The following is a 14,448-nucleotide window of genomic DNA, read 5'->3' as shown; positions in this document are numbered from 1 at the left end:
GTGTTTACAGCACATACTTCTGCTCATATAGCTATCTCTGTCAGGGGTGTGAAGAGGAGTGATTCCTGATCGACATAGCCTCTAGTGTAGATACAGTTATGCTGGCATAACTGTGTGTTTGCCAGTATAGCTTGCTTTGCTCATGATGGCTCCATTTGGCCTGTATAAAATAAGCTGCAAATTGGAGTGTTGTGCTGCTAAAGTACCTATACTGACAAAGCGCTCCTAGTATAGACATGGCCTAAAGCCTTGTCAACACTACTGAATTTTACAAAAATATTCCCCCCGGTTCTACTATTACCTCAACTGAACTAGAGTTAGCACTAGTTAGGGTTGCCAAATCTGACTGAAGCTATTCTGGGAGATTTTTCCCCCCAACATGATGTAATATCATTTTCTTAAAATATCCTATTAAAATCTCCTGGATTGCTTTCAATAGTCATTGGGAGATCGATGCTGATTCTGGGAGACCCGGGCCGATTCTGGGAGACCCGGGCCAATCCTGGAGGCTTGGCAACCCTAGCACCAGTGGAGACCTAGGATCCCAGAGCCCAGGATTACTTTTATCACCATGTCAACTAAACATGACAGTGGGGAAACACCAAAGCCACCAATGCCATGTGTGCACTACAGCTCACACCAATGCTGATACCAGTTCATCTGAACTAGTGGTAGTATGGTGGGAATCTTTGTAAAATTCCCTACTACAGCCACATTCTAAAGCTTACTCTTTGCTCTTTCAAAGGAGCTCCTACATTCTTTGATTTTGCTGCTACTGACTTAAATGGGAGCAGGATTGGATCCAATGTGCTTCTTGTAAATCAAGGCTTTGAACTGAGAATGATCACTTCTTGGCCTTTTGACTAAGATCAAGTGCAGCATCTATTATTATCGGTTTAATGTCTGATGCATATCTGTCTGGGGATTATGTATTAAATGGGTTTTTGGAACTAGAAGATGGTCTAACAGCTTGCTCCTTCCTTTCCACAAAGTGTGTCCAGGAACTCCTTGGAGGAAGAAGGAGAGAGAAAGAACTGAGGATGTTTAGTCTGCTTGTTATAATACAGCAACTGGTTTAATGCAGGTATTCCCAAACTACAGTCCTGGGTAGTGCGCTGGTGCATGCAACTGCATTATCCAGGCAAGTTCTTAGTAAATCTTTAACTCCTTGTGACTCATGTTGGACTCTCGTTCAGTGTTATACAAAACTGTGTTTTCCCTATTTGAACACCACAGTTTTCTCTCAATATTTTTTAAAAGTGTAATTTTACTAAAACTGGTTGCAAAGAGATCTTGAAGCATTTATTTGAGTGCATATTGCTAGGGATTTCTAACCTCACAATTTACATTAAAATGAAAAGGAAATATGTACATTGTTTATTTACAGTGTTACTGTTTATATGTAGGTAATAATTAAAATTAATAATTTTCCTCAAGAAGTGTTAATAGTGGGCTACAGAGCCTATTGCAGCTGCATATGTGGGCCTCAGGGGGAAAAGTTTGGAAACCCCCAGTTTAATGAATATGGAGTGATGAAGAAAGGCACTGCCTTGTACTATATCTTTATATTTTTATCGTTAACTGTCATCCTTATAATAACCATTTTTAACAGTGTCTACATATAGTATCCCTCCTTTCAGCTTCCCTAGACTCAGTAAATGAAAGTCATGATTTGTGAGGGATAAGCATGGACACACTATAACCTGAACAAAACAAGAACAGAATTGCGGTTAGGTCCATCCCCAACCAATGGAATATATGTGTGTATACACACACACACACACACACACGCGCTTTCATGAAAGTGTACTCACTGTTTGTTTATTTCTTGGTTGTGGAGAATGTAGTTCAAAATGAACATATTAGAATATGCTGAAAGTTGTTAGAGAAAAAAAGGAATTCAGGACATCTGAATATTTTTTCTATCTCTGATGCTGAATTTGGGTAAATTTCTTGGCACCTGTGTGCAGTGTTGCCATCTGCTAGGTCATAGAATTATAGAATATCAGGGTTGGAAGGGACCTCAGGAGGTCATCTAGTCCAACCCCCTGCTCAAAGCAGGACCAATTCCCAACTAAATCATCCCAGCCAGGGCTTTGTCAAGCCTGACCTTAAAAACCACTAAGGAAGGAGATTCCACCACCTCCCTAAGTAACCCATTCCAGTGCTTCACCACTCTCTAAGTGAAAAAGTTTTTCCTAATATCCAACTTAAACTTTCCCCACTGCAACTTGAGACCATTACTCCTTGTTCTGTCATCTGCTACCACTGAGAACAGTTTAGATCCATCCTCTTTGGAACTCCCTTTCAGGTAGTTGAAAGCAGCTATCAAATCCCCCCTCATTCTTCTCTTCTGCAGACTAAACAATCCCAGTTCCCTCAGCCTCTCCTCATAAGTTATGTGCTCCAGCCCCCTCATAATTTTTGTTGCCCTCCGCTGGACTTTTTCCAATTTTTCCACATCCTCCTTGTAGTGTGGGGCCCAAAACTGGACACAGTACTCCAGATGAGGCCTTACCAATGTCGAATAGAGGGGAATGATCACATCCCTCGATCTGCTGGCAATGCCCCTACTTATACAGCCCAAAATGCTGTTAGCCTTCTTGGCAACAAGGGCACACTGTTGACTCGTATCCAGCTTCTCGTCCACTGTAACCCCTAGGTCCTTTTCTGCAGAACTGCTGCCTAGCCATTCAGTCCCTAGTCTGTAACAGTGAATGGGATTCTTCCATCCTAAGTGCAGGACTCTGCATTTGTCCTTGTTGAACCTCGTCAGGTTTCTTTTGGCCCAGTCCTCTATTTTGTCTAGGTCTCTCTGTATCCTATCCCTACCCTCCAGCGTATCAACCACTCCTCCTTACACATCGTCATTCCAAATAATCAAGAGACCCTCTAGGTTCAACATTCTGTCCCTGCTACCCAGGTTCTAAAGCACATGATCTTCTCACAGGTAACATGGAAAAGAGATCTTACTGCAACACATTGATTCCCTCTGTGGACATGAGACTTAGTGTTCCTCACTCCCTTAAAATGGGATGACAATACTTAGCTCACAGTGTGAAGACTAACTCACTATTTTATAAAGCAGTTTGAAGTTAAAGAGCATTATAAAAGAGGTAAGTATTAGGACTTGTCCACACTTGAAAATTAGTTTGGATGAAGGTACCACTCTTTCTCTGGAATAAGAATGTCCAAAAATAGTTATTCAGGGATATTCCAGAATAGCTATTCTGGAACAACTCCATGTTTATTATACCTCGTTACCCTTCCAGAAATTATGTAAAATAATTTGTTTAGCTTGTTTAATTCATATTGTAATAATGTTTAGACATAAAAAGGTCACTGAGGCTAAAAAGAAAGGGAGTTGTGAATGACATACAAGAACAAGACCCGATGTCCTAACCTTGAGCAGCAAATTTCTACATAAGAGCTGGCTGGTGAGGGCACTATATTTGTACAGCGCCAAGCACACACCATTAGCACATAAATAACCATCAGATGCAATATACTGAACATAACTGTCACGCAGACAGAAACGTAGAGCAATAAATGTCGATGCCACAACATGCTGCGGAAAACCGAACCAAACCGGCGGGACTTTTGGAGCAAGCCCCCAAAGGCTGCCAAGCGTGGCACGGTACCGAAGGGCACCGGGGCAAGACGGCGTTGCTGGCGACCCCCCACCCATGACAGCGCAGTCACAAGCCCGGCGGAGCGGCGCCCCCCAGCGCACGGCGTCACCCAGCTCGCAGCGGCGAGGCAGAACCCAGCAGCCGCCAGTCCGCCCGCGCTCGCCCGTCGCCGCGCGCCAGCGGCGCTCCCGGGAGCGTTCCATCCCGCCCTGCGGAGGGCTGCCCGGGAGCTCGAGCGCCCCCTAGGGGCCTGCGGGGGGCGCTGCACCCGGCGGGTCACGTGGGCGTGACAGCCGCTCTCGCTGGCCGCGGCAGCCGCGCCGCAGTTCCACCCGCAGCAGCCGTCTCGAGCGCTCGCCGGAGCCCGAGCCGGATCGCGCGGAGCCCGGGCGCGCTGTGCAGGAGTCACCCCGCGGGCTGCACCGGGCGGGGGCCGGGCTAGAGCGAGCCGCGGTGCCCAGGAGCTGCAAGCTGCAGGCGGCGGCGGCCATGGCGGGGCTCCCCTGAAGGAAGCGGCGAGGGAGGAGGAGGAGGAAAGGAGAAATCTCTGCATTCCCTCCACCCCATCCCTGCGCGCGGACTCCCCGTCCGCCTCCCCCCTGTATGCACCGCTGAGACCGCGCGAGGACTCTGGCATCCACCGCAAGCCCCCCACGTTCCCCCCTTTTCTGTTGCAAACAAAGAGAAGAGAGAGAGAGGAGGGGAGAGAAAATCTCCTTGGCTCGAGTATGGCGGACCGCAGCCTTGAGAGCATGTCCCTGCCTCTGGAGGTGAGAGCCAGGCTGGCTGAGCTGGAGCTGGAATTATCGGAAGGTAAATGATTTGTGATCGTCCCCGTAATTTCCACCCCAGCCTCGCCCGCCGGGAGACCCAAGGGGACCCAGCCCCGGGGCTGTCTGCAGCGGCAAGCAGTAGGCTAGGTGGAGAACTGGGGAGGTGGGGGTGACACTTCAATGGGGGGGGGGGGGTTCACTGGAAGGTTGATTGTCTCTACTGCAGTGTGTAACCTCTCGTCCCAGCTTTGTGTCCTCATCTCCTGTGTGTATTTTGCATGGTACAATTGTTTCCTGTGAATGTCAGTTTCTCCTGGTATGTGACACAGCCTGAGGAATGGGGGGAAAAATCCCATAGAACATTGGGTTGATTTTTCCTCTTTCTCCTTGTGACTCTTGATGAGGAATTTGCTTCATTTTCAGTTTCTCGGGAAACTGGTTTATTTAATTTTTTTCCTGTGGTTGCTTTTGTTTTCTCACTAATTCCTGATGGCGCCTGTTGTGTCTTTTTTCCTGCCCCTTCCCCCCCACTACCTTTTTCTGAGGCTCTGTAATTTTTTTTCTGACTGTAAATTCCTCCTCCTCCTCGCTGCCTCTCCTGCCACAGTGCTGGTGGAGATGGAAGAGGGGGCTTTGGCAGCAGGATTTGCTGCTCCAGTGTTGCATGTTTTATTACGGAAGATGGAAAAATCTTAAGGGCTGGGCTTGCAGGGATTCCTGTCCTGCCAAGAAAATGCAGTATTACAAAAATCTGCTATATACTTTGTTACAAAACCTATTTGAATATATCCAGGGACTTGTGTAAAGTCCATGCAGCTGAGTCAACATTTAAATCTGTTGCACCAAAATAATATTATTTAGGAAGGTTTATTTAAAAAACAGGTCAATTATTTCCTTAGGGGAAACAAAAATTTTACATTAAAATGTTTAAACGACTTTTCTGTTTAATTGCGAGCTTGGGATCATTCTCCGGGTTGGTCTATTTGGATGCTCCACGGATTCCCTGGATGGGAAAGATGTCAGTGTAATTCTCATATTATTATTGTTCCTCTGATTTGGAGGATAAGCTGAAGAGACTAAACCCTCCACCCAGCGTGTCTCTCGCTTCACATTTTGATGTGTGTCAGCTTGGGTTAAGTGACGAGATGTACCGAATGATTATTTTGTATCAGGGTTACTTATTGGTTGGCTACTAACGAGTTCATGTGTTCAAATGTCACACTAAATCCATAATGTGTATCTAATATATTCCTCTCTGGGGAAGAGAGTGGGACTATTTCGATATCATAACGCTAGAGTTTGCTGTGTCCAGGAGTAAAATGCTGCTGACGGTTGGTTGGTCCCTCTCTCTTATCAAAGACAATTAACGTTCATCCACCTCTGAAAGGCTGTTAGAATGACGCTTAACAGAAGGGGGAAAAAATAACCCAGCATGTCCCAAATTGGTCGTTGGAATAGCTCGATATATCGAACTTCATTTTTTGTAACGGTTTTAGAAGGGCTTGTTGCCAGAAAGTAAGATGCACTCACGCCAATTTCCACAGCAGGGAGGAGCTGATGTTGACATTGTATTTTCCTTTTAACGCTTTCAGGGTGAAGAGGAGAATGAGCTACTGGGATTGCTTGTGGCTCTGTGCGTTGCTCTGAGTCTTGTAGCATTTTTTCAGTGCCCTGAAATCTTGAAATAAAGGAGGCTAAACAGCGAGATTGTCTTATTGCAACCTACTGTGCATTGATTGGCCCTTATCTGTGCTAATAGGGACAGGAAAAGCTGACTGTTTATACCAGAGTGTGCCTGATACCCAGCATTCTGGCTGCAAGTAGAGATGCTGTTGAGTTCGTATACAGTACGATCTATAGATCAACAGCATAGTAATGAAAACAAATTTAATATAGACTGTATTTTCAGCATGCTATAATCAATCTGAATATAGCTTCCCCATGAATGATATTTTTCTATGGTAAAGAACACAGCATAATCCAGTAATGTATTGAGGAAGTAGGATATGGTTAGCAATTAGACATTTGTACACACATTAGTTCAGCTTCATCCCTGGTGTAATTATTTACTTCATTGGAGTTCCAGCAGGTGTTAACGTAGCCCACTAACAATATCTCTTTCTTTGTGCCACTGCACCCAACTCCTAGTGGGCAGTATGGCCAGTATCTTCAAAACACAGCACCTGTATTTTGGAACTCTAAATACATGAATGGTTTAATTTTTTTTAGTGGGAGGAGACCGAGCACCACTGAAGTGACTTCACTTAGATGAGCAGTCTAAATGAAATGAATTTAATGGTGATTGCAGGTGCTCAGCACCTCTGAAAATTAAGCCACTCATTTGTTAACTTTAGGCATGGACATTTGAAATTTTTGGCCTATGCCCATAATCTCCCACGGTAGATGTATCTCTACCTACAATAGGATCACTAATTTTAGAAGCTGAAGTTGTAGATATCAAAGATTGGTAATGTGCTTAGCGTGCTAGCACAGTTCTTTTTGGCATTGCTAGGCCCTGATCCCACAAACATTTGTGGGTACTTCATTTTGCTACTTTGAACAGTTCCATTGAAATCAATTGCACTGCTCACAATAGTAAAGTTAAGCATATGCATCGTATGTTTGGAGGATCAGGGTCTTGGTATGTGTTGCAGTTATGATATGCTAGTGTGTCTGTGTATTACGGCCCAGTTTCAGGAAACTCGGGAGAGCAAACAGATTCAGGATAGCACTTAAGCACTTGCAGAAAGTTATGCATGTTCTTAAGCCCTATGAAAGTTAATGGGACTTAGAGATGAGCTTAACTTAAAGCATTTGCTTAAAGGCTTTCCTGAATGAGGGCTAACGGAATTAAACTGTTGTAGAGATGTTGAGTGTGTGAAATGATTTATTGCATTGCTTATGCTTATATGTTTTAGTGTCTCTCTTCAGCAACATGGTGTTGGCACATCCACGAGCTGTGTGTCTTATAAGTGTAAGTTGTACCAGTGCATTCTGGGACTCCTGGTGCATCTGTCCCATAGTGCAAAACACACTTGTGGGCACCAGAGGCTTTTGGGCAACTTCCAGATGAAAGTTGCTGCATTTTGGAAAGGAGTGAGCCATTGACTGACCGATTGTGGTTTCTTATTCTAGAGCTAAATACTTCAGGTGTTGTATTCAGCTTGTACAAATGATGGGCTCAATCCTGCAAGTATTTATGCATGTGTGGAACTTCATATGTATTAGTAGTCTCACTGGGACTGGGAGAGCAGTGCTGTGTCACAGACACACACGACATTATATGGCTCTTACAACCTCAGTGTCTTTCAGCTTTTTTTGGGGGGGTGGTGGTGTTGGGGGGCAGCAATATATTTTCACTTACAAAGTGATTCTGATCTTGCTCAAGCTGGGTAGTGCCTGACTTCATTCAAAATCTCATTGAATTCAGTGGTCAGGGTAACCACACTACCTGCCAGGTAACCACATGACCTGCCCCATCACCAGTTAGGGTCTGATGTGAAGTGTATGGGACAAGGTTAGGTAGTGTTCTATGATTTTTGTCCAAATCTTGAGGCTGACTTGCATTGCTTTGTGAGGAGGAGATGTACATTCTGAAAGTGTTGGATTGGTAGGGCTCGTGTTGTGATTGTCAGGGAAGGCTGACCAAACTTCTGCAGCAATCCTTGTCTACGTTTCCACTGGTGACAGGCTTACCTCTGGTGAAGTCTGAAAATGATTATTTTTAAAAAAAAAATACAATAGTTAAAGGGTTTTAAAACGTAGCATGGGTGTAAATTCAGTTAACCATTTTCAGATCATGTTACTTTTCTTAATATGATTTAAAAGTTGGTGTGGCCAGAGTCTCAAGAACCTAAGCAAAAACCTGCAAAAATCTTATAGTGTATGTCTGCAGTCTAAATCCATGTGAGATGGTGAAATATGTATGTGTGTACTGTAAATTCATCACCTGAGGAGTAAAGTCCACTTTCATGTTAAGTGTTGAGGTGTCATTTTATGTTCAGTTTAAGGCATTAGTATATACTTTAACATTAAGTTTTCCCTTAATGGTAGAGCAGGGAGAAATGTTACAATGTATCTCTGAAAATACAGAACTGCCAAGCAATAGTTTGTGAAAGTGTTTTAGGTAAGTAGTGGGTCTTCTATCATCCAGTGCAATATTCTCTAACATGTTTGGCGTTTGTATGAGTGTGTGCATGTATACTGGCAGATGACCTGCTTGCTCTGCAGCTCTGTAGTGGTTTCCACTGTCTGTACTGGTGCTTGCATAGCTGACGAACTGTAGCTCTTCTGGGCTGATGCAATCAGCATCTCACTTCACAGGGTAGTTCTTTAAGCCTGTTTGCAATTTTATGAGCCTTTAGTTTTCTAACCCTGTATAATTTTTTACTGGATGGAATTAGATGAATCATCTTATTTTCTACTAACTGAACATCTGATGTAATAGTAATAAAAGCATTTTGTAAATGTCTTTGCATTAGAAAATATCAAAATTAAAAGACTCATCCATTTTTAAAAGCTCCTACCAATTGGAAAGATTTGCTGTAGAAATACTTTTCTTTTTTTGGCTTAATTTAAGGGTACACAAGATTACATTGCCCTTTACATTACTTTCTGATTCTAAATTAATTGGGAAAAGATGCTTTACATTTCTTCCATTATTTTATCCAAGTGTCCGATAACCTTGTAGAAACACTTAAGGAACCACAGATGCCATATGGAAAATGTGAAATGCATCCTGTTCAGAAATTATTCTCACTATATGCTGTATATGTTAGTTTCTTTCCTCCTTCATTTTAAGAATATGAGGCATAGAGTTTTTTGTGTGTGAACCTTTCCCAAAAGAATATTTTTCATAAAATGTCAGCAGAGGGTCTGGACACACATTCAGCTAATTAATTTGGCCCTCAGTTTTAGTTATGTCCATTGGCCCCATTATGTGCATTAATGTTTGGATTTATTGTGTTGCTGTTTGGCCCAGGTTGCAAATTAATTTGTTGGTTCTAGGGCTCTGTGCGCTCCACCCCCATCTCTTCTTTTTGTGTCTGTTACTATGCAGTTTCCTTCAGGATAGGAAAGCAAGGGCCTCATACACTACTAGAATAATACAGTCAGCAAAAATACAAGTGCTTTCAGAAGGGAGATGTAGCTGGCAGGGTCTACCATGGAAACTAAAAGCAGCAAACCTGCACGTCTGGATATACTCATCGAGTTGGGGCCAGGGAACTTTAGTTCCTATAGTTAGTACTCACGCGTGATGTTAGCCAGCTGACCCTGGACCAGCATAGCAGGGTTAAGACTGTGGAAACCTGAATAACTACCATATCTGTATGAATTTGGGGACATGGTAATGCTTTTGCTTTAATTCATTCTTCAACAGATGGTACTCTAGCAAATGGGTACAACCAGCCTGTCCAGTGGGCTCTAAAGAAACTTTTTTTCCTTTAGGGTGAAGCTCTTGTCATCAGTTGTGCTGGACAGTGCCCTGGTTTGAGAGCGAGAGCGCTGATTGTTTTATAAATGCAGCCAGATTTGCTCATGAGTTAATGCTCTCATTTAAAGCAAGGGAATCAGAGCTTTAATTTGTTACATTTGTAGTTATTTGGCTTTGCTCTGATATCTGAACTCAAGACCTTTAATGGATGTTGATACATCACAAGGATTTCCTAATGGCACTAGCGTGCCTTGGCTACTCATTCATTTGAAATGCATTTTAATGTCTTGTAAAACATACTATGCATATTCTGAGGATTTCCCCAAAGCTGCTCTCCTGAAAGTATGCTGTAAATATACCGTTATTTGAGGTTGCTATTGAGCAACGGTTACGGCAAAGCGTTACACTTGATAGATCATTCAGATTATCAATACTGTGTTACCACACTGGCGCTTTGCAGCGCCGCAATTTGCAGCGCTGGACAGGGTGTGTTTTCACACCCTGCTGCAGCGCTGCAAATTTGCAAGTGTAGCCATGGCCAGAAGACACCATTGCTTCTCTTCTCAAGGACGTGTGAAAATTGCTTCAGGGGCATCAGTTTTGTTGGTAAAGCAGCCAGCAAGCAATTTATTTATAACAAGAATAAATGGAGTGAGGGCCTGGCCTTCCTGACACTACATGTTGCCTATCTCTGGTTCTACTGCACAGTCCAGCAGGTAAAAGTCCAAGGGAAATATTACTTTCCGTTGCCAAACTATACAACTTCATGTATATTGTTATTCTATGTGATACCTTTATGCTATAAGAAGATAGTCTAGCCCACATCTAAAAATATTCTTCCATATTTTGGAGTGCACTGTCACATTTAGATTCAAACAGTCTTTATCTTGGTAACTCCATTTACTCCTTCATATAAAGAGAAGCACAGATTAAACTTCCCTTTCATTTTCTTCAGAAAAATGATTATTAAAAAGATCTCATTCTATATAAAACACAGGTATAATGGGAATGGAGAGCAGTAGAAAGATAAGTGTCTCTCCAAAGGGGGGAGAGGGAGGCAGGCCTGGTCTACACATACAAATTAGATTGAGTTAGCTACATTTCTCAGGGTTGTGAAGTTTCACATCCTGAGTGCTGTAGTTTGGTTGACCTAACCCCAATGTAGTGCACAGCTGGGTTGATGGAAGAATTCTTCTGCTGACCTGGCTACCACCTCTGGGAGAAGTGGATTATCTACATCAATGGAAAAACCCTTTCTGTGGTTGTAGGAAGTGTCTGCACTACAGCGGCACACTTGTAGTGTAGACTAGCCAGAGAATCCTAAATGTACTGTATCTCTTCTGTACTTAAAATCCACTGACTTAATAAGTTTTATAAGAGGATATTTGTATAAAGCATCAAGCAGGACATTTTTTTTAAATTACTGCATTAATTCTTCAACAACTGTCAGACAAGATGACTCACTGCTGTATAAGAATTCACCACAGTACATAGCAGATTTGACATAAACTCTTAATCCTTGTGAAATTTTGCATGTGTATTTCCCACCTCCTCTGTGGGTGAGCTTGTGTCTGTGCTGAAGTCCTGATGATCCCACTCTGCCCCCCTTCCTAAGGACCAGTTTTGGTGTCCCCAGTCATCTAGCTGAGGATGGGATGTGGCCCACTGTCCAGAGCTCATTAACAGTGTTCTGTAATTGTCTAGAAAGGTCACTCTTATAATGTTTCCTTTCTTTCCTCAACTCATGAGGCTGAGATTGGTGCATTTCCAGTCCCCTGCTGTCCTGTGCAGTGTTTATTTTTGTCTCCTTATGTTATTAAAATAAGTATATGCTAAAAATCTGAGTCTTGATTTCACATAATACCACTTGACTTGGTGATGCAAATTAGAGAATTGCTTATTTTAGGGTTGTGCAACTCAGTCAAAGGAGTTTTACAGTAATGTTAACTAGAGCTTTTAATTGCCTGATCAAGTTTTCAGTACCACTACTAAGTACATCCTTAAAGAACTATGAAATATATGGGGGCACATTATCCTCTGCTGCAGTAAAGCGCAGAGGGGCACTCATCTTGAGGAATTCCCTGCAAATTTTTCCCTGAGGCAAGAGGTGTTTGGAAGGCCACAACATTAAGAGGATCTATGTTGCTTTGAACTGGAGTCTCCCGAGTAGCAGCTGTAGAGGAGACCCAGAAGGAGTTAATGCAGTTCTAAGTACAAATGGGAGAATTTTAGTTGGGGAGGTTTGCAGAGAATGGTGCTGAAACATGGCCAGTTCTTGATTCCTAATCTTCTTTCTCTTCCCCTAAGCCTGGTGGAGTTATAGCAGGATGCAAGGGGGGATAGGAGGAGTGTGCCATGGAGATGGCACTCCTGCACCTCCTTCTTGCAAGGGCAGTGAGAGAACTGGGCCATCTAAGAAGCAATACTTGAGTTGCTTGGCTTGGTCAACACTTAGATCACGTATATACAATAATATAGTTACAATAACTTTCATACATTGATGTCTAAATCTGGATACACTGATCAGCAGTAAGTATCCAGGTGAGGAACTGGGCACCGAAATTTACAGTTACATTTGAAAATTAGGCCCTATGTCTTAACTGCTCACAGGGACCTCCTTTTTTTTTTTTTTTTTTTTAAATCATCATACCTTGGGCAATTTGAGTAAAGCCATCAAGAAAGCTGACTACCTGGGTGATTCTAATATGAAAAGGAAGAGCCATTGTGAAGAGTTGTTGTATGTTACTAGCGCTAATAATCAAGGGTTAGCTGAAAAGTCCAGAAACTATTCCCAGAGATGATAGACTACATGATGTTTCATTTCTAGAAAGCAGTATCAAGCATGAGTCTACTCTTGGGGCTTGTGGGGCCAGGAATGCAGATATTTGTATGACAGAATAGGTAGGGCAGTAGCTAAGGAGGGAAAGAAGGGAAAATTAAAATATTGGTTGTTCTGAAACCATAAATAAAATTGTAATATGAGGCTCTCTGGTCCTGTTGCAATATACACCTCTACACCAATATAATGCAACCCAATATAACAGGAATTCAGATATAACACGGTAAAGCAGAGCTTCAGGGTGGTGGAGCTGTTTGCTCCGGTGGATCAAAGCAAGTTTGATATAACGCGGTTTCACCTATAACTCAGTAAGATTTTTTTGGCTCCAGAGGACAGCGTTATATCGGGGTCGAGGTGTATATGCCTTGTGACTTGCTATCTGGAGTCAGACAGCATATTATACCTAATCTAAGTTAATGATGACATCAGACATTTCTTTTTTCAAACATATTTTGACTATGTATGTAAATCAAAACTAAAAATATTAACAGCTCCATCCAGTTTCTTATATTAAAAGGAAATTTTTTTGTGAAAAATGTGTCCCCTTTCTTTGGCTGAAAGAATTTGAATTCAGAAAGTTTTCAGCCAGCTCCACTGGAAATGTCAACGTGTTGGTAATGGAACACTGTGTTTTACTTCTAGATCACTGGCTCAAAGGCTGCCTAGACTGGCAGAGGTTGAAAGTTTTTGGTTGGCTTTATGACCCGTGTGAAGTAAATTGACAGCCTTGTTCCTAGTGCGCAGATGTCCACATCACAGAAAACAACTTTGTTGCTAGGATCTTTTTATTTAGCAATCTCTGCAGAAAGCCCCAGACTGAATGCACATAGCAGCTGAACTATCTTTTCATTGCCAGAACTGGCCCTTTTAGGTTAAAGGTGCAGTACATTGTCAGGATGATGTGAGGAAGTTTTCACTTCTCTTGTCTATTTTCTACCTGTTTAGTGACCAAATGGAAGAAATTGGTCTTGAGGAATATAAATCTGGTATGTGTATTAGCACAAATTCACTTAATGTTTTTGAAAAGATTAAAAAATCATATAATTGTTACAGCTTTTTCATAACTGTCTATTTTCTAACTGCACTTACATAAGTAATTTTTCAGTTCGTAGTTTTAGACCTTGAAATCACAGCAAATAATTAATAGTTTAACACCTTTTTCTGGCCATGAGTTTATGAAACACCTCGATTCACAGTTCAGATTTCACTTAAAAATATTGTGCATGGATCAACAATTTTCATGGCTATTGCTCATTATTTTCTTGATACGCTGATGTTTCATTCTCCCACTGCTGTCTTCAAGCTAGACTACCACACTGTCGTCATTGCAAGCAAATCCGAGGAAAATCGGGATCTTATACGCTCTCTTTTCCCCTTACTGAGTGGAATGTGATTCAGATAAATAGCTAATATTTTGATGAAGTGTCTGCACAAATAAAACCAGACTGCACTGTGGTGACATGTGAGCAGTTCCATTTTGCTAAAGAATTTTAAAATGAAAATTGCAATTCAAATGCTGTTATAGCTGTCTTTTAACAGATGCCTGAGGATGAACAAACAGCACTTATCTAGTGAAATGGCAAAATGCAGAGACTTAGGGCTCTATCTTGCTACCATTGACATCAGTGGCAAAACTTCCATTGATTTCTAAGGAGGCAGGAGTAGCTCCTTATTCTATACAACATGATTAAATAGACTGAAGATATAAACAAACCATTGCAAAATGCACACACCTTTTTTTGAGTGTAAAAATCTAGGGGTTAGCTTTAT

At 42.2% G+C, this 14,448-nt stretch overlaps 1 protein-coding gene and 1 pseudogene across 7 annotated transcripts in view; both read left to right on the top strand.

Annotated features, from left to right (window-relative positions):
- The first annotated feature begins 843 nt into the window (after positions 1 to 843).
- On the top strand, positions 844 to 1,010 carry LOC120399688 (annotated as a pseudogene).
- Positions 1,011 to 3,902: 2,892 nt separating this feature from the next.
- DIP2C (disco interacting protein 2 homolog C) overlaps positions 3,903 to 14,448 on the top strand; it is a 474,517-nt gene continuing 463,971 nt past the window's right edge. For 4 of the 7 annotated variants that reach the window (XM_039524928.1, XM_039524926.1, XM_039524923.1 and 1 more), the window contains exon 1: positions 3,904 to 4,445. In XM_039524928.1, the coding sequence (XP_039380862.1) occupies positions 4,361 to 4,445 (85 nt within the window). In that variant the 5' untranslated portion in view covers positions 3,904 to 4,360. Of the gene's footprint in view, positions 4,446 to 14,448 lie in introns of all 7 variants that reach the window. The other 3 variants (XM_039524924.1, XM_039524922.1, XM_039524929.1) reach the window with 2 other exon arrangements.

The sequence above is a fragment of the Mauremys reevesii genome, linkage group 2, assembly GCF_016161935.1.
Source record: "Mauremys reevesii isolate NIE-2019 linkage group 2, ASM1616193v1, whole genome shotgun sequence".
Classification (NCBI taxonomy): Eukaryota; Metazoa; Chordata; order Testudines; family Geoemydidae; genus Mauremys; species Mauremys reevesii.
The sequence above is the reverse complement of the archived record's forward strand: the minus strand, read 5'-3'. Positions and strand labels throughout refer to the sequence as shown.